Source organism: Trichoderma ghanense (assembly GCF_004382785.1).
Source record: "Trichoderma ghanense strain CCMA-1212 chromosome Unknown scaffold_11, whole genome shotgun sequence".
NCBI lineage: Eukaryota > Fungi > Ascomycota > Sordariomycetes > Hypocreales > Hypocreaceae > Trichoderma > Trichoderma ghanense.
Window position 1 is genome coordinate 448,275 of NW_027395674.1, and position 18,447 is coordinate 466,721.

The 18,447-nt window shown below is 52.5% G+C and overlaps 11 protein-coding genes across 11 annotated transcripts; 5 read left to right on the plus strand and 6 right to left on the minus strand.

Annotated features, from left to right (window-relative positions):
- Nucleotides 1-1,053: 1,053 nt before the first annotated feature.
- Nucleotides 1,054-1,981, plus strand: CCMA1212_008132 (uncharacterized protein; the record flags this gene model as incomplete). Its single annotated transcript, XM_073705279.1, has 3 exons — nucleotides 1,054-1,209; nucleotides 1,382-1,501; nucleotides 1,637-1,981. 3 exons carry the CDS (start codon nucleotides 1,054-1,056, stop codon nucleotides 1,979-1,981), a joined length of 621 nt encoding a protein of 206 aa, XP_073556264.1.
- Nucleotides 1,982-2,587: 606 nt separating this feature from the next.
- Nucleotides 2,588-2,965, minus strand: CCMA1212_008133 (uncharacterized protein; the record flags this gene model as incomplete). Its single annotated transcript, XM_073705280.1, has 1 exon — nucleotides 2,588-2,965. One exon carries the CDS (start codon nucleotides 2,963-2,965, stop codon nucleotides 2,588-2,590), a length of 378 nt encoding a protein of 125 aa, XP_073556265.1.
- On the plus strand, nucleotides 2,675-3,163 carry CCMA1212_008134 (uncharacterized protein; the record flags this gene model as incomplete). Its single annotated transcript, XM_073705281.1, has 1 exon — nucleotides 2,675-3,163. The coding sequence occupies one exon, from the start codon at nucleotides 2,675-2,677 to the stop codon at nucleotides 3,161-3,163; it is 489 nt and encodes a 162-aa protein (XP_073556266.1).
- Nucleotides 3,164-3,288: 125 nt separating this feature from the next.
- Nucleotides 3,289-5,008, minus strand: CCMA1212_008135 (uncharacterized protein; the record flags this gene model as incomplete). The annotated part of the gene is made up of 2 exons (XM_073705282.1): nucleotides 3,289-4,832; nucleotides 4,891-5,008. The coding sequence occupies 2 exons, from the start codon at nucleotides 5,006-5,008 to the stop codon at nucleotides 3,289-3,291; spliced, it is 1,662 nt and encodes a 553-aa protein (XP_073556267.1).
- A 952-nt stretch (nucleotides 5,009-5,960) lies between these two features.
- CCMA1212_008136 (uncharacterized protein) lies at nucleotides 5,961-6,620 on the minus strand (the record flags this gene model as incomplete). Its single annotated transcript, XM_073705283.1, has 1 exon — nucleotides 5,961-6,620. The coding sequence occupies one exon, from the start codon at nucleotides 6,618-6,620 to the stop codon at nucleotides 5,961-5,963; it is 660 nt and encodes a 219-aa protein (XP_073556268.1).
- A 1,298-nt stretch (nucleotides 6,621-7,918) lies between these two features.
- On the plus strand, nucleotides 7,919-8,348 carry CCMA1212_008137 (uncharacterized protein; the record flags this gene model as incomplete). Its single annotated transcript, XM_073705284.1, has 3 exons — nucleotides 7,919-8,003; nucleotides 8,076-8,188; nucleotides 8,247-8,348. The coding sequence occupies 3 exons, from the start codon at nucleotides 7,919-7,921 to the stop codon at nucleotides 8,346-8,348; spliced, it is 300 nt and encodes a 99-aa protein (XP_073556269.1).
- A 146-nt stretch (nucleotides 8,349-8,494) lies between these two features.
- Nucleotides 8,495-10,252, minus strand: CCMA1212_008138 (Sterol 14-demethylase; the record flags this gene model as incomplete). Its single annotated transcript, XM_073705285.1, has 5 exons — nucleotides 8,495-8,682; nucleotides 8,747-8,894; nucleotides 8,952-9,290; nucleotides 9,348-9,843; nucleotides 9,936-10,252. The coding sequence occupies 5 exons, from the start codon at nucleotides 10,250-10,252 to the stop codon at nucleotides 8,495-8,497; spliced, it is 1,488 nt and encodes a 495-aa protein (XP_073556270.1).
- An 822-nt stretch (nucleotides 10,253-11,074) lies between these two features.
- On the minus strand, nucleotides 11,075-12,915 carry CCMA1212_008139 (uncharacterized protein; the record flags this gene model as incomplete). The annotated part of the gene is made up of 2 exons (XM_073705286.1): nucleotides 11,075-12,510; nucleotides 12,564-12,915. The coding sequence occupies 2 exons, from the start codon at nucleotides 12,913-12,915 to the stop codon at nucleotides 11,075-11,077; spliced, it is 1,788 nt and encodes a 595-aa protein (XP_073556271.1).
- Nucleotides 12,916-14,624: 1,709 nt separating this feature from the next.
- Nucleotides 14,625-15,635, plus strand: CCMA1212_008140 (Putative DNA glycosylase; the record flags this gene model as incomplete). The annotated part of the gene is made up of 1 exon (XM_073705287.1): nucleotides 14,625-15,635. One exon carries the CDS (start codon nucleotides 14,625-14,627, stop codon nucleotides 15,633-15,635), a length of 1,011 nt encoding a protein of 336 aa, XP_073556076.1.
- Nucleotides 15,636-15,809: 174 nt separating this feature from the next.
- On the minus strand, nucleotides 15,810-16,592 carry CCMA1212_008141 (uncharacterized protein; the record flags this gene model as incomplete). The annotated part of the gene is made up of 1 exon (XM_073705288.1): nucleotides 15,810-16,592. One exon carries the CDS (start codon nucleotides 16,590-16,592, stop codon nucleotides 15,810-15,812), a length of 783 nt encoding a protein of 260 aa, XP_073556075.1.
- Nucleotides 16,593-17,377: 785 nt separating this feature from the next.
- On the plus strand, nucleotides 17,378-18,073 carry CCMA1212_008142 (uncharacterized protein; the record flags this gene model as incomplete). The annotated part of the gene is made up of 2 exons (XM_073705289.1): nucleotides 17,378-17,619; nucleotides 17,852-18,073. Coding segments are annotated over 2 exons (462 nt in total), but the record flags the coding sequence as incomplete, so codon positions are not given.
- Between the last annotated feature and the right edge of the window lie 374 nt (nucleotides 18,074-18,447).

An 18,447-nucleotide genomic window follows, 5' to 3' on the forward strand; every position in this document is an offset into this window, starting at 1 on the left:
CCTTGCTGTGACACCAGTTCTCGCCTTTTCCATCTTCCGACCAAGGGCGACTCATACGCGAGACACGACGTATTGTCTCGGGGTTGACACCTTGTCCAAAGGGGGAGGGCGCCTCCCATCGGCACATGTTTACCGTGATTTAAATATTAGTATTTTAATATTAACATTAACTAGTTTTTACTTATTTCTACAAATCTAAAAAATTTATCAATACTTTCCATTTCTTTAAAAATGGTTCAGACTATGTTACTATTCTAATTTAAATTTATTCTAATATTGTTACAGAAAAATTAGAATAACCGATCCAAGTCTGGGAGACAGAATGGGTAGAATGGGAGAGAAGAGCAGTCGGGGTTGGCAATTTGCGTTCAGGGTCTTGGCGGTTGGTGAGTCTGAGACATTGCTCTGAAGTTGTATTAAGAGCTTTGAGCCTTCTGAGTGTGACTTGGTGAGATTGCCTACTTTACTTGTAGCCTTGCATATTATGTACTACGTATCATGAAACAGAAGGGAAGCAGCCTAGAACCGACATTTTGGTGTTCAAGGTGTCTTTGACACTGCTGACTGAGATAATGTGCCTCGGGGTTCAGAAGCTTGGACACTATGCGTTGATCGGTCTGGGTGAGACTCGTTGAGATTGATACTTTACTCATATCTTTATTCGTGTATTCACCATAAGAGAGATGGGATATACGAAGTGGAAGGACATGTTCGTGTGATTCGCGCCAACTCATTGGAGCTGCAATGGCACTTGTAAGAGCTGGATCGTGGGAGTCATTTCCATGGTCGGCAGATGGAGAAGATATGTTGTAAGAAAGAGCTCAGCCACGCATCTACTTTGCAGTTGAACTCTGAGTATGCACGTATACTAACCTTCTCGTTGTACCATATCATGAGTCTTGTCTCTGCGTGTCTAACACTGAGTAACACGTGCGCCCTTCTACTTCGACATCCCATGTCCAGTTTATACTCTCTATTCCCCACTCTCAAATCTTGACCCTGAGCTTTCTGGATTCAGGTACTTCCAATCTCAAATTAAACAAGAGGTTCACAATGGCTGAGCCCGAGAAGCGTGTGGAAGATGACCCGGTCATCGACTATGAGAGCAACGACCAAGGCGCAGCAACATTTCAAGACGATGACTTTGATTTCACGCCTGAGCAGCAGCGGCGACTCATCCGGCGTATTGACGACTGCTTGGTGGTGGCGGTGGAGATTACTCTATTGCGCGTGTTTGGTCGATAGGACGAACATGTCTGCTGCTAACTTCGCCGGGATGAGCAAATTGCTCGGCATTGTATGGGATCGATATGTAAGTCCATCTTCTCATCATACCCTTTACTCATACATCATCTGCTATAGAAGCTCACGTCTCCTCCAGAACATCGCCAACCTCGTCTTCTTCACAACATACACAATCTTCCGAGCTCCCTTCACGATCCACATCCGCAAGATCAGCCCCCGAGTGCACCTCGCCCTCATCACGCTCTTCTGGGGCGCCGTAACGATTGCCCATAGTTCATGCAACACGGAGGCCTCCCTGGCTGGCGCTGGATCTTCATCATCGAAGGCACCCTGACCTGCGCCATCTAAACGCCAAACATGGAAGTTTCTCACCTCAAAGGAACTCGACTAGGTCGTCCACCGCATTCAGCGTGACCGCGGCGACGGAAAAGTCCTACCGTTCAATCTTCAAAAGTTTCTCAGCGCGGGCAAAGACTGGAAAGTCTGGGTATATGCCATGATTCTCTTCAACAGCACCACCTTGACGTCCTCCCTAGCATACACCCTCCCCCTGATTCTATCAAGAAGCCTCAATTTCTCCATCAGTGAATCGCAGTGCCTCGTCGTGCTGCCATACGTATTCGCCTGCATCTACATGTTCTGCGGCGCTTCCCTCGGCGACAAGTTCCGCCTCCGCCGCCCCATCATCATTCTCAACTTGACGCTCTGCCTCATCGGCGTCCCCATCATGGCCTAGGCGGGCACGCTAGCTCGGCGTCTTCCTCGTCATCGCGGGAGCGAGCAGCAACGTCCCGGCCGTGATGGCCATGCAGGCGAACAATGTGCGCGGGCAGTGGGAGCGAGCGTTTTGCAGCGCGACGCTCGTTGGGTTTGGCGGGCTGGAGGGGGATTGCGGGGAGCTGTGTGTTCCGCGAGGAGGAGGATGCCGCGAATGGGTATCGGACTGGTTTGTATGCGGTGATTGCGTGCGCGGCGTTGAATGTTTAGTTGGTGGTGTGTTGTGGAGGGAGAATAGGAGGGCGGATGGGGAGGGGGGGTTTTGCTTGAGGCTCATGATGTAAGTTGATGCGATTCACGATGGTGGTGATGGAGGTTTGTTGCTGACTTTTGAGGAACACAGGATGATGCCAGTCCGGAATTCCGATACAACGTACTAGTTCAAAGGGAATATTGGGTGATTCAGGCTGTGCATATGACGAATGGACAAACATGTATCTGCCATGATACAAGTACAATCTTCCCCATGATTGCAACAGTGATGGTGATACATACCATCACCTAGCCACAACTAATGCGATATTTGCTCTATATCTTTCCAAGAAGCACACTCGACTTTACCCAGTCATGTCCTCACTTCACCCAGAAGCCAAAAACAAGACGAAGAGACAAGAACGGATCGAAACAAAGGAAGAATAGGAGAGAAAGCACAATGCTCCCAGACCATCTCTGGCCAGGCCTCTTCTTCCTCGCCCTCCTCTTCACAATCGGCATCTTTGCATGCCTCATCTACACCGTCGTGAGCATCCTCATCCAACGCCACAACGCCGCGAGAGAAGAGTCGCCCGACGAAGTATACCGCACCTTTGAACGGTCGTTTCGCCGGGGAGAAAACGACGACGACGGCATTGGGCCTGCGAGGAGGAACACCGGGTCGTTGGTCGTTCCGAATAGGTTCGTCAATCGGGAGGGTTTGAGGGGGGATGGTCGGTTGAGGCGGCATAGGGAGACGTTTGATGAGAGGAGGGTGTCGAGGACGCCGACGGCGGCGCAAAGGGCTTTGATGGGTTTGCAGGGGGAGCGTGTGGGTGGGCCTGCGCCGAGAGGGATTCGGTCGCCGGCTCGGGGGAGGGATAGGAAGAATCCGGCGAGGTATGCGTATGCTGGGGCGGAGGAGACCATGTTTGACATGTCGGTTTAAGAAGATGAAGTTCGCATGACGGGATGAAGGTATCTATGGCAGGGCAAGGGAGATCAAGGTTATCAGTACTCAAAAAGTTGAGAGCATCTATATTCAAAGCTCATCCAAATCTACTCACGAGGAATCTAAGCTGAAAACACCTTCTGCAACTTGTTGGTGCACTTGCCAACCTTGACGACTCTCTTCTCAAGCGCATTCTTCAACGGCGTCCTCGCCTGGATATACTCGACGAGAACCTCATCCAACGTCTCCAGCACAACGAAATCATTCCTCTTTGGTAGAATGTTATCACCTCCTCCCGCAACAAAATCCACAGTAGCAATAACGTACTGCTTCTCAGGATCAATGCTCTGTCCCGAGATCTTGGCGTCCACAAGCATATACCCCGGCGGGTTCGAGGGATTGTACGTAACGCGCAGGCTATGCGAGACTTGGACCCACGAAGACAGCTTCTCGTTCGTAAACTGATTCACGCGCGAGACGCACCCCTCGAGGATCTTGAGCAGGTCTTCGCCCGAGTAGTTGAGCATCGTCACGGCATTACCAAACGGGAACGAAGTGATGACTTGTCCGCGCGTGATCTTGCCCGCATCAATCGTCGCCCGAACACCGCCCGCGTTGATGATCGCGAAAACCGGCCTCTGGTCCGCTGGAGCATCTGCAGTGAGGTTACACGCATACTCAAAAGCAGCATCAGCCATGACCTCGCCCAGCAGACAGTCGCCACTCTGACAAGCCGTCTGATCAAGCGTATTCTCCGTTGTCCCAATAACTTCGTTGGCAAAGTCCTCGAAAGGCTTCCTCCACGCCGTCACCTCCGCCTGAAGATGCGGCTCCAACTCCGTCGTGTTGTCCATGTGGATCGGCGCACCGCGATACGCAAGTGCCTTGCCGTCGTCGTCAAACGTGAGCGAGATTTCGCCGAGATATTCTCCCCAGCGGTAGCTCGTCACAATGAAGACCTCGTTGCCGGCCAGGTCTTGCACAATGGTTGGATACTTGCCCTGCGCGCCGTCCATGTCGCCCAGCAGAGTGTGGCTGTGGCCGCCGATGATGAGGGATAGGCCCTCCGTCTGGGCGGCGAGCTGCTCGTCGACGTCGTAGCCGATGTGTGTCAAGGCTACGATGCGTCGTATGTCTGTCGTGTTGCGGATTTCCCAGATGGCCTTTTGCACTTCCTCCACGGGATCGAGGAACGTCGTCAACGGTCCAACGTGAGAAATTGTTGGCGTCGTCGGCGTCGAGGCTCCGATGATGGCGAGTCCGTACTCCTCAAAGACGTGGTAGTTCCTGATCGTGTCCTTGAGATCGGGATACTCGCTCTTCACATTGCACGACACAATGGGAAACGTCAGGTTCTTCAGAAAGGCACCCAGCTTCTCGTCTCCGCCATCCCACTCGTGGTTCCCCAGCGTCATGGCATCGAACTTGAGCTCGTTCATCGTCTCGGCAATCTTTTCTCCGCCGTAGAAGGAGTAGAACAGCGTGCCCTGGAACTCATCGCCGGCGCTGAACCACAGGTGGTCCGGGTTGGCGGATCGCAGCGCGTTGACTTTGGTCTTGATGCGGGCGTAGCCGCCGAAGCAGCCCTTGGAGGGATCGAGACAGTCGGTGCCTGATTTGAGGAACTGGTCGAGATGGGCGTGGATGTCGTTGACGTGGAAAAAGGCTGCGATGTGTGAGCGCGAGTATGGGAGTGAGTTGAGATGGTGAGGATGAAGCCTTACACATGTTGAAGTGCCCTTGGTCGTCAATCGCCCGCTTGAGCAGGCGTCTGCTATACAGGACATCGTCCGCAGCGACGCAGCCCGCAAGAGCTGCCAGTAGAATCAAAGCCTTCATCATGGTATATCCCGTCTCTTGATACATTAACTCCCTGGATTCTTTTGTGAAGCAATAGATCTCGACAGCCAAAGCAGAAGCGTAACGCGAAAGCCAACAAGAATAGCAAGACGCTCGCCTTGTATATGCGCACAGCTGCAACCCGCCACCTCTATTCTTTTTCTTTCTCTCCGTCTTCTAGGTGCACTCTCTCAACTCTCACGGCGCAAGGCTGTAATTAACGAACTGATCCTCATTCTTTTACCTGCCCCCCCTTCGAGGGACATTATGACTGAGCCAAGCCGGGTCGCCAAGGGACCACGTGGGTTGTGTCACGTCACGGTGCACACACGCACTGTGTCAGCTTCCCCTCGATAAGGCGCAAGATGGGGACTTTGAACTTACGCATCCCGTCCTACGTTGTTCTCACTGATGTATATTGGTGCTTTGTCAGGAAAAGATACGATACAACCTGAAGTAATGGTATCTGCGACAGGCTCCAGAGTGTAAGAGCAGAGCGTGACACTGTGTCAGCTAGAATGATCTGGATGGCCTCGAGATGCAAACATTGAGTGGCATCAGATACTACCTTCTCAAGCTATATATTGAGACAATGCCAGTCATGTTGCTCTCGAATCGTCAGAGATTTTGACTTGTTCAGTCCAGCTAAATCATCCAGCTGTAAGTTGATGTCGCCGATCAAGGCAAGTTACAGGTCATGCCAGACGGGAACAACTATCCAAAATTCAGTCTTCCATTGTCCAAAGTCATCTCATGTCTTCCAAGGTCCAAGTTTCTCTTATCCGTTACCTCGATCTATTGTACATCACTGATACATTCTCTCTCTTCTTCTCCAGAACAAGCGGCGTCAGCTGCACCATCCCTGGCGACATCATGTTGCCGTCTGTCTTTGACCCGACCAAGAGTCCCATCAGAACTTGCAACTACCATCGAGACAGCATCTGAACCCGTTTCTTCAACGTCGAGACTCTGTAGCCCTCACCTCAGATCCGCTCATCACAAGCTTCATCACGCCATCCTTGACCTCCTGACGGACTTCTGCCTTGACCTGCTGAAACAGCTGCCGGGCGGTTTTCCGTACGCCGCCGACGCTGTCATATGAATCTTCCCTCACCCACTCCAGGTGGTTTTCTTCCCTTTGGGCGAAATGCAGCTTCAAAAGGTGAACCAGGCTCTGAAGTTTCTGCCGGTTGACAGCGTGGCCTAGGTTGGGATCGTCCGACAGCTTCATCATATCCTCCAGAACTTCCCCCGCCGGCGTTTCTGTCCACTCAGTCTGCTGAACACTCAACGGCGCTGATTCTTCGGTCCACCTCAGAATCGTTGGCTGATCCCTCTTCTTCGCCCACTCTCCAAGAGCCGCTCTTATCTCTGGAGTCAGAACCATGACCATCTGCTTTGTCACCGTTGCTGCAAGTCTCTGGTGTACTTCGTCGTTGCGCCATCCGCCAGAGGGGAGTCGTTCTAAAAGGGGGTGGATCACAGCTTCTGCCTGCTTCCTGGTCATCGTTTTGACCACAGACGGCGAATTAGGCTTGAAAAGCAATCCTTCGACGTGTTGGGCTTCTACCAGGAGCATCGTGGGGCTTGATTTCTCTTCTTTTTGGTTGGACATGGCTGCTGATTCGCCAGTCAAGATGATGTTGGCTACTACGATGGAGAGTTGCTGGTGGTATTCTGTTGGAGTTACAAGACGAGAATGGGGTGAAAGACCCTTTCGAGAGAATCTGAAAGAAACTGGGTGAAAGAAAAGAGGGGAAAAGCAGAAGGAGAAACGAGAGGCTGAGACAGATGGAGGTTAGGGGAACAAAGGAGGAGGAAGGGCCAGATATAGCGGCGTTGATGAGAAGGTGCATTTCAGCCGTAGGGCCAGTACATCTTTTGGCTGTCTGAGGCCTGCTTCCTGCTCTGAAATGATTGGCACCTATGCAAACACGTCGTTGGTTGATCTTTGGCCTCGATATGGTGTTCGTCCTTTGAGGTGTACTTTGTCAGCCGAACGGCCCTGACAGCCGTAGGGATTGATTGGCCAAGACATCTTCTGTCTTGGTCTCGTCTAGTTTGAACTGCTTGGAGACTTTCTGTTCAATGGCTGCAGTGACAACATACCACGATGACCATTGGCTAATGGCGATGTCCATTGGCTCAGCTTTGAAGTATCTGGCAGCATGTCCTCCCCCACGGACATGGTACTTCGTTTTCGCTTGTCCAGCCGAAGGCATAAACCAGGGGCAATTATTGCTTCCTGTGGCCATGAATACCTAGTTACGACTCTCAAGTTGCTTTGAAAGGATCACAGATCGCATAACTTGGCCCGCAGAGCATATTCCTTCCACGATCTGGGTAGATCTCAGCTTCATGTGTAGGTGAGCCTTCACTCGTGTAGACGGAAGCGAAAGTGCCTGAAGCCTCCGCAAGGAAAAGACTGCCGTAATAGCACCAAGCGCTGCATCTATTGGATCAAAATGGTGTCGAGTTTCGATACCAGAAGCGCAGTGAATCTTCGTTCGATGAATACTCGCACAGACATGGGTCACATTGTACATCTAGCCATGAATCAGCTTCGATACACGATACCGTTCTAAGCCCAAACGGATAAATCCGAGGACAAAGAAATGGAACACAATCAATAAGAGGGAAGAAGATGAAGCTCCTTATCGAGATCACGAGACCATAGCAGTGCGATTACAAGATGCACCTTCCCCCAAGCTGCCACATCAACTGCCAAATGAGAGGCCCAGAATACCTCTATCCCCATTCTTCTTCTCCCCCTTCTTCCTCCTCCTTTTCTGATTCTTCTTCTCCATCATCATCTCGTCCGTACATACTCAATCCCCTACAAACCAAGCATCCTACACTTCAAAAGCCCACCTACGAAAGCAAGTCTTCAAGTCTTCAATCTCAAGAACAGCAATGACGACCCGCGAAGTGGCCGCTCTCATCTCCCAATCGCATCCTATTCCGTCTTGCCCAGGCCCAGTCACAAGCACGACAGAAGGTATATTCGCCGGTGTCAGTCACCTTTTCCTGCATCATCATATGAAAAACACATGCTCATGATCAAATCCAGAGCCGCCGCAGAGCCTACTCGCGAAGCAACGCAACCTTGCCCCGACGAGCACCGATCCGACGAACGAGCAGAACGCGGCGCCCGTGGAAGATGCAGACAAGGAGGTCCTAGTGGTAAGAAGAGAGCATGTGTCATGTCTTCCGAGAAGAATCATGGCTAAGTCTGTCATAGGAAAGAGTTCACAACACGGGTGCTCAAACACCATCATCGCTCGCCGCACAGATTGGACATGAACAGCAACAAAAGTCTTCCACCTACGATCACCATGACTAAACACGATTAATGGACACTATATGCGAGGCAATACGAGTAGTCCAGATAGTCATTGTCCTTAGAATTGACGCCGGAGTTGAACCTGCTCGTTACTATCGTATAGTGCAAAGGAGCATGTTTCCATCATCTCCGCCTTGAGAGATTCACTAGGATCTGCGATCGCACTTGAAGAAGACCGTATCGACCATGCGTTTGGCTGATAGAGCGTTTGAGTCATAACGAGGCAGCGGCTCAGTCGTCGGATTGCCATTCTTGTCCACCGCCTTAAAGTCGAACTTGGCAAAGAAGACAGCCGTCGAGACAAAGAGTTCGAGTTTTGCAATCCTCATGCCCACTGTTTCCGTCCGGTCAGCTTGTCATGTTCTCTGAGGGACTGGGGAGATGGAAGATTTGCTTACAACATGGGTGCAATCCGGTTCCCCAGCCGATATATCCATGCTGTTTCTTCTTGTCCTCTGCTCTGTCGGGAAGATATCGCGCCGGATCCCATTTCAGGGGATCACGATAAATGGCCTCGTCCATATGTATGTCTGCCACACTATAGACCTGCTCAACGGCATCAGCACCAAGATCCTATCCCGGCGACTCTGCTTATCAACTCACTGCAAAAGCATCCTTTGGAACGACAACGCCGGAATCACCAATCACGATCTCCTTCCCGGTGGTATTCTGGCGGATCGACGCTCCCATGAGGTTCAGCCGGATGCTGTCCCGAACACCCAAATCGATGCTTGGAAACTCGGACTCCCAAGCCTCGAGGGAAAGATCCCGGAGGACATCGACCGGCGTTTGCTCTTCCGAAGTCCGGTACTTGGCGATGACTGAGTCGACTTCTTCTCTGACCTTTCCGTACCAGACGGGGTCGTGAGCGAGGTAGCAGAGGATCCAGGCGGATTGGACGCCAGTGTTGATTAAGCCTGCGAATAACGCGCCGATGATGAACTGTTCAACCATGCGCCGTCAGCTCAGGCGCACCGGGAAGCTCTCGTGAGGACTTACAGCCGAAGACAACAGATCACTCTCTCCCTTGTCCATGAGAATCTGCATCGTATCCTGCTTTTTCCGCCCCGTCCTCCTTCGATCCCTGATAATGTTCCCAAACAGCATATGCAGCTTTGCTCCAGCCCAGATCTTGTTCAGTTTCGTTGGTGTCGGAAGCCAGGGGAACATGACTTGGATAGCAGACGACTTGTCCAGTTTATCATAGTACCGCATCGTCTTCTCCTGAAGAGCGGGATCCTCTGCGACTTCGTGGCAGCCAACGGTACGATGGGTCATCTTATACAGGACGTTCCACAAAACTACAAAGGGGTCCATGGGGACGGAGGTGTCGATTGCGGAAAATGATGCCTCGGCGTCGTTGATGAGGTAGGGGAGACAGCTGACCAGGTGCTCTTTTCCGGTGAGTCGCTTGAAGAGGACGATGAAGTAGGCGCTCATGTTGCAGCCGAGCATGCGGTCGATGTCTGGCCCAGCAGAGAAGAGCTTCCTGAATCTAAGTCATTACAAGTTAGCTCTATGTCCGTGAGCATTTGATGCCATATGCAGGGAGAGAAATTCCCCGCAAGGAGAACAAGGGTCCTTTACCCAGCACTCAGATCCAGGCCGCGAGTGGTAAAGTACGAAGCGCGAGCGGCCTCCCCGGAGAGAGAAACGATGGGATACGATCCGTAGTAAAAGTTAAAGTGGCCATTTGGGCTCTTCTTGGAGCCTTCGCGCAGGAAATCGCGTCTCTTGGTGAAGAAGTTGAAGGAGCCGAACAGTGGAAGGCCTTTCTCTGTCCACGACGCGCCGGATGGAAGATCAGGCCGTTTCAAGAGACGCATAATGAGGACGATGACAGTGGCAGCTGCTAGTATTAAAGCACTGGCAGGCCATTCCTGAGGCGAAGCAAGTGTAGCCATCTTGAAGGACCCCATTTTGAGAGTTGCACCGAAGGCGAAGCGAAGGAGAAGAAACAGAAGGACGTATCCCTTCAGCACCCCTTCCATCTCACCAAGACGGGAACAAGCCCTTCTTTATATAGATGTATGCCGTGTTTTCACATCTCACGAAATATACTTTCCCCCGCAACCTAGTGCCGAGACAACATCGCCATGTATACGTGATGACGGGCTTGGGCGATGATGCGGCTAATGGCCTTTTAACCTCTGACATGTCAGACTATAGCTTCTTGCATCTAACTCGGAAAGCACATAGAGCGGAGAGGCGATCTGTTTGACACGAGTTCAAGGCGGCTTAGCTGCGGTTGACTTGATTCGTGGGATGGCCATTGCGTGGCTTGGGTTACAGGTATTGCTGAGTTGCTCTGCCGTGTCCCGCTTAGGATGGTGTCTTTGGGGGGGAGGGAAGGGGGGGACATTGTGCAGATGACATTGACTGGTTTGCTTTGGGGGATTGAGCTGTGGTCGATGCAAGGGGAAGTACGCCTTTTCTTCGTATATCAGTGGTAATATCGTTCGTGTTCGTGGAGGGGCGGATACGCCTATCGTGATGCCAGGGATGGGCTGACAACGCCATCGACGAGATAACAATAGGATGATAACAATAGGATGTATCTCGATATACTGTGCGAGCCAATTCTCAGCGATCTGCAATCACAAGGTGATGAAACTGATCAATGACTCACAATGCAGCATATATATCCTCGAAGCCAAGGACGAACCTTGAAACACAGGTATAGCCAACGTTACGTCCCCCAATCACAGCAGCAATATATATACACATTACAACGCACGACCATCTCCAACAATCATCTCCCCCGCCCTCTCCGCAACCGCGTACAGCGTCGCCGTAAGATGTCCGCTGACCTGCATCGGCAACACAGAGGCATCCACGACCCTCACATTCCCCGTCCCATACACTTTCATCTGCGCGTCCACCACGCCGCCCCATTCGCGCTTCATCATAGCCGCCGTCCCCAAAGAGTGAGAGTTCGAAATCAAGCTGCTCCTCGTAAATTTCTCCCATTGAGCATCAGTAGCATTATGCGGGAGAACCGTGGAATTGGGCTGGACTCTTGCCTCGACGATGGTGGATATAGGGGGAGTGGTCCAGAAGTTTGTCGCGAGACGGCCTATGGCAACTTGTACGGCGAGGTCAAAGTCTATGGATAAGAATCTTGGGTTGATTGCTGGAGCGTTGAGGGCGTTGGCTGAGCTGAGGTGTACGCTTCCGCGGCTAAAAGGGAGAGTGTCCCAGTATGCGGAGATGGCTGTGGTGTCGCTCGCGCTGGAGAGGATCTCGGCGATGGTGACGCCCTTTTTGAAGATGAGGTCGTGCTGGACTTGGAGTCGGTGCTCCATGGCCTCGGCGCTGATGGCTCCGTTTGTTTGGGCGGCGATATGCTGTGCCCAGATGGGGAGGTTTTCCTTGGTGGAAGCGGCCAGAGACTCGACGCCGTCGCCGAAGAGAGATGTGGCGTTGACAAAGGTGGCGTATGGTGCGTAGCCGGGGAACGAGTCTTTGGTTGAGTATGTCAGTGCTACGTTGGACTGGTCGATCAGGTTCTCTCCCACTCCTGGAGAGTCGACAACCGTCTCGATGCCTAAACTATTCAGGATGCCCGGGTTGCCAACACCAGAGAGCTCCAGGATCAGTGGCGTACGCAGTGCTCCTGCTGATAGGATGACCTCTTTCCTGGCCTTGACCGTCGTGACGTTTCCATCGGGGGTAAGATACTCTACCCCCGCGGCTTCAGGCGTCTTAGCCTTGACATTCTTCTTCCACAGAATCCTGGAAACCGTGCCGTTGAGCAGCTTCAGATTCCGTCTGTCCTGTACAGGCCAATAAAACGCCGTAGCAGAATCCCATCGCACATTCTTGACAGGGTCCAGCGTCTGAGGCCAGACGTCGAATCCAGCCGTATCTCCACTGCTCGCATCTCTGTTCAGGCTCTGTCCTAAAGCCGCCCAGGATGCTTTTACGTCGCCGTAGAAAGATCCGTTGAGAAGGTCAGGGTTAAAACCGACGTGTATCTCACCAGAGGTCCCGTGATACTCTTCCTCGTAAAGGGCACCGGCAGTCTCCTGCCATGGCAGAGGGGGAAAGAATTGCTCGACTTTTTTGAAGGCTCTGAGCATGGTGGTCCAGTTCCAGCCTGGGTTGCCGAGTTGCTCCCATGCGTCGAATTGGGCTTTGTCGCCTCTTATATAGGTCATGCCTTTCCAGTGATTTAGTACTAGTCGCTTCTTTCGAGAAGAATAGCTGACGTACCATTGATCAGGCTTGTTCCCCCGATACCCCTGCCAGCATCGTACTCGAGAACCCTCCCACCGAGGCTATCTTGAGGGGCACTCGAGTAGTTCCAGTACACCGACGTCCCCGTCAGTCCCAACCATCCGAGCGGATTCACGACATTTGCATTATCTCGCTCATCGGCGCCGGGATCGATAACGGCAACGGTGAAGTTGGCATCTTGAGAGAGCCGGTTAGCCAAGAGAAGTCCACATGTTCCCGCGCCGACAATGACGTAGTCGTAGGAATTGGCTGCCGTAGCCAGAGCCTGAACAGGCCAAGAAGCTATCGCCAGCGCGAGAGCGAAGGAAATCCTCCTTAAAAACACCATGACGGCTAATTGGACCATGGCATAAGCCATGAATGCAGTCTGGGGGATCGACCACTCTTATGTGTACAAGCTAGCCCTTCATTTTGAGATTGCGTCTCTTTTCTTCTCTGGGAGGGGGAATGCCTCTGATACTCGGACAAACATATCTCAACCCGTCCCGGCTAGGGTTTGCCTGCTTTTCGGTCCGATGGTGACGCAGTCTTCGATTAATCGGCAGTACAGCGGAAGGATCTGCGAACGAGCTGCGCGTGATCAAAAGCGCATCAGTCAGGACTGAAACTTCCTTTCATGGCTATTATCGCCTCATCGTTCTCTTGATGGTTCAAGCTGCAGGAAAGAGATCACCCAGAATCATGCCAACTGGCGCTTCAGCACATGTCCAGAATCCGGGGTTGCGGCTCGATGCTACAGAAGAGGCATGATCCTTGTTCATGACATGTTTTCTCCGCACTTTTCGGGGTGAGGCGAGGAAACTCGGCCTTTCTACATTTTCCTAAACGGTCAAGTCTGTCAGGCATACACTCGAACCAAAGCTTCGTAGAGAAGGAAGAGGTACCTAAGTACTCGCATAGACCAGGGTGCCCAGATAGATTGGTCCCAAGCTTCATATACCCGTGGTTCGGAAGCGCCCGAATACTACTAGAGGATCCAGAAGCGATTCTGGTGATACATTTTGACTAGTTTCAATGTAGGAAGTGAATGCGCAAAGTCATTGGGATAAAAGTCATCTTGGTATGAATGATGTACGAAGATTGTTGTTCTTGTTTCTGGACAGAATGACACGAAACCATATCGACTTGATCTCGACCAAGATGCATGCCGATCTGCGAAAGAACACACATGGACAGGGAACACATAAACCTTGACGACTTATTAACAGTACTAAACTCAAGACTCCCAAAGACCAAGATCTGCCACAGAAGTTGGGAGAGAAGCATCGACAGGCACCGGTGTCAGGAGGCTAACAATGTCGCATGGAGTCCAGTTCTTGCATGTTTTGTATGTAGTTGGCTGCTGCAGCTCGGAGTAGCTGATACCTTCCTCTGTTCTGTCTTTTCTTATAGATATATGCGACGGTATAAACCCATTTTTATATAGAAAATCCCATCTCTTCCCTACTATTCGGGTCCTGTGAACAATGAGGACTCCAGGGGCCAGAACTGTGATTGTTGCGTTCGTTGGGTGAGTAGACCTCGACCGCCTCAGTCTCTTCCTCACATTGCCTTCCAATCTACAATATTTCTGCCACTATGCAATATTCAGAGAAATTATGAACAGTTCTGCTCGCATCGTCAATGACAGGCGCCCTGCTGCTGCGGCTTGGTGCACCGGCATGAGATCGCTCTGCTGGTATTCAAATGGCATTGATACCTCGTCGATGACGTTGATCCGCGCATCTATAGTCGCCTCAGTGAAGATAATTTAGATCAATTACTGAAGCAATATTGAGTGCCTGAAATATAACCTCTATAAGCCATCTAGATCATACCCCGTGTATCTGGGCAAGGATTGGGACATGCATGTGATGGATTGGTGTTACTGTCGATCTTAGTCATCCCGAGTCGTTGACCTCATCACTCAACTCACTTCAACCCTCAACAAAGCTTCTCTTTTGTTAAAGAAAAGCAATGTTTTCTACTTGCAGGAATCAGCTTCTTAATCCAATCCATCAAATCATCAAGTCCAACTCCAGATCAATAGCCTCAATCATGAAAGCAGACACCAAACCATCACCCCCTCCAAGACGCAGCCTCCGCATAAAGAAAGACGCCATCACCATCAACACCAAAGCCAACACACCCCCAGCTCCCCCCTTCAAAACCGAATCCAAACCACACAAATCATCCCTATCCAACATCCCCTCCCAAACCCCCAAACAAGACAAAGCCGCCCTCCTCCAAGCCCGCAAACTCAAATCCTTCACCACCCACTCCCACTCCTCCCCCTTCCCATCCTTCCCCCATCCAACTCCCCCAGAATGCTCCCTCGCCCACCGCATCCTCTCCTCCCTCCACGGCGAGCGCAAACGCCCCGAGGCCATCATCGCTCCGACCTCCGTCGCCGGCTGCGGAAACTCGCCTTCCGTACTAGACGCTCTCGTGCGCACGATTCTTTCGCAGAATACCAGCGACAGGAACAGTTCGCGTGCGAAACGGGCCATGGATGAGACGTATGGCGGGAGCGACAACTGGGCTTCTATCGTGGAGGGTGGGACGGAGAAGTTGCAGCGGACTATTCATTCGGGAGGACTGAGCGTCGTCAAGAGCAGAGTCATCATGGACATTTTAGGCCAGACAAAGGCTCGGTATGGGAGGTATTCGCTGGATCACCTGCTTGACGCTTCCAACGATGAGGCCATGCGCGAACTGCTCTCTTTTCAGGGCGTGGGCCCCAAGACGGCGAGTTGCGTCCTCTTGTTCTGTCTGCGACGGGATAGCTTCGCGGTGGACACGCATGTGTACAGAATCTCGTCCCTATTGGGTTGGATCCCTCCTTCGGCGACAAGGGAGCAGGCGCAGGCGCATCTGGAAGCGAGGGTTCCGGACGAAGAAAAGTACGGGCTTCACATCCTCATGGTTACGCACGGGAAGAACTGTGCTGAGTGCAAGGCTAGGGGGAAGAATGCTGGCAAGTGTGCCTTGCGGAGGGCGTTTCGAAGGGGCAAGGCGATTGGTGAGGACTTGGCCATGGACGAGCTGAAGAAGGAGGAAGAATTATAGGATCTGTTGTCATGTATGTCGTCAGTAGGCCGCTCGTCTATATGTACATCTCAGGTGAACCTCATCATCGCAAGCACGATATACTCCTCCATCTCAGTATCCAGCCTCCATCCGGGTATCGTATAACACGAAAAAAAGAAAAACTCCAACAGCTCAACAATCGAAACGCCCCCCTCACGCCTCCCAATCCATCGGCTCAACCATCCACTCCCATCCATCCCCATCATCGATCCCTCCCCCATTCGCCGCCTGCTCATCCCCCTCCAACCGCAAGTGCTCGATCCTCCCCGCCGCAATCCCGTAAGACACCTCCAAGCCCCCCAGGATCTGCCCCACGATCCACGTCAAATCATACATCTTGAGCGGCGGCGTCTCCCTCCCCTCGGCCGCGTCCTTCCACCGGTTCCGCAGCTCCTTGGCCTTCCACAGCGCGTGGTTGACGTTGCCCTCGCCCAGCGCGCCGTGCAGCGGGTTGTCCTCTTCGTCCAGCGCCTTGAGCACGTTATGGTGGTATGTGTGCGCCGCTTGGCTGCGCGGGCCGCCGGCGCCGCGGGGGACGGTTATGCCGAAGACAAGGAGGGCGAATACGATGGCCTGTTCGATGCGGACGTAGAACTCGTGGAAGTCTACCTTGAAGTTTACTTCGGCGTCTTGGGGGGAGAAGCCGTAGTCTTGGGGGGAGAGGGCGCGCTGGTAGGAGGTTTGGAGGTCGATGTATTTCCATCGTAGGCGTTGGCAGGCCTGTTCGAATCTGTGGAAGGCTTGGATGGGCGATAGCGAGGATGAGGTGCCGTTGGATGAGGGCAAGACAGCCGCCGCGGTCGAGGCTGGTTGTGTTGGCAAGGCTGAGCCAGGTAACGAGGTTGGCGGTACGGATCGTGACCGTGAATCGAATCGTTCGTACGGCCGCCTTCGAGCAGACGCCCACATGGACGTCTCCAGACCACTCGTTCCCATAGTGTGCGTTGTCGTCGCAGTTGCGAGCCGCGTGCGCAAAGGTCAGGTTGGGTCATGCGCAGTTTGCGCCGGGCGGCCGAGGGGAAGGTGACGCAATGCTTGATGGTGTAGATGCAGGTATATACAAGGTGAAGAACGAGTGGGGGCTTCTAACGGACTGCGTGCGCCATTGTAGGAGTCTTGGGGATGGCAGATTCGGGTTGAAGAGCGTAGAATGTGACGGAGCTGGGATTTTGGTGTTGCAGGCGCTTTAGCTCTGGTGGGGTTGACTTGAGCACCAGCATCCAATGCGATTGAGCAGTGCGTCTTCCAGTGACTGTCGGATGCTGCATTCACGCCTTGTTCTGATTCACCCGAGCTTGGGAAATCTATGAAGAGAAATACTTGGCTCATGCTATGTGAGTAGTTGTCGTCTCAGCTTGCTAGACTGCTTGAGGAGAGAACCGCCTCGGGATTCACCAGACATCATGTGTCTATGTGCTTTGGATATTCGGAAGTTTATTGCATAGCTTTTGAAGCATGCTGGCCTTTCGCCCAACCTGTTGCCGCAGCCGAAAAAAATGAACTCAATCCTATATTCTCGCAGCAATTTTCTTGTAACAGACGAGTAGCAAAACACCAACTTAGCTACCTAGGTAGGTAGTATGCTGTTTTCAAGTTTGGGGCTTTTTGTCAATGTACTGTAGGGTAGGCGCAGTGCTTGGCTCAAGCAAAGCTCGAAGCCTTCGTGTCCCGATGCCCTCGTACTCGTACTGTACTGTCGCCCTCGCGCAATGCACGCCAACGGGTAACAAGACTCGAACATCATCTCCCCATCAGTCAAACGGGCCATCCCGCCGGTACCGCCGTCTACAAAATCCCTCCAGCACCGCCCATCACCCAACAAGTCCCCTCCAAGTCGCACAAACTTCGCCTCCGGCCATTGCAGCTGATCGGCGCAGTGGGACCCCGATCCGGTCAGCCGGCCCCGAATCAACAAGTCACGATGGATTTCCGGTGGCGGCTGCAGATGACTTCAAGGCCGGGCGTGGCTAGGCAGACTTGGAGTTGCATGTGGTGAAAGTGCGGAGAGCCGCAGATGAGTGGCTGACCTTGTGTCTATCGGTGTTCTAGTGAGGGGGATAAATGACAGCGCTGCCCATCGATTGACGGAGGTCATCTTTTGGTTTCTCTCTTCTTCGTTGAAGCATCTACATGTTGTTTTACAGCTCACCGTTTGTTCAACGTTGATCAACAACTCGCTCTGCACAGCAGTTTAGCAACCAACATCGCAATACAATACTCAGATCCAGATTTCCAGCCGTGACAGCCGGCAGATCGCGGCAATGGCGGAACTCGTCTACCACAACGGACATTACCACCACGTCCCCAACCGCGATCGGCATCGTCCCAGGCGCAACGACGACTGGAGCCTCGTCAGGTTCTGGGACGAGGTGCTCTACAACATTGGCGATCTCTACTACAGAGTGCGCAGGCGATAATTTGTCTGCAAACTGCTGTGGCGCTGCATCATGTTACCCTCTTTGCTGGGTTTCGGGATACGAGCATTAGGAATAATCCCTGCATTGCTACTATAGGTCGCTGAGCTACCTAAGGTATTTCACTGGACGCGAGCACCGCCCACATCGCATCTTCACGTCTCAAGCGAATGAGAAAAAGCAAAGACACGGCAGAATACGCTCGGGGAAACAACCAGGCCGGATAGTCGGCTCTCAGGCGCCGCGTATCCGACCACTGCGACCTCTGGGTCCTCTGCTGAGTGTGCCGGCTCTCCGAGCAAGAAAAGGGAGAAGTGGTTCATGAATCGCAAATCAATCTAAAATCGCCGGTCAATGGGCGCTCTCCATCCGAGTCC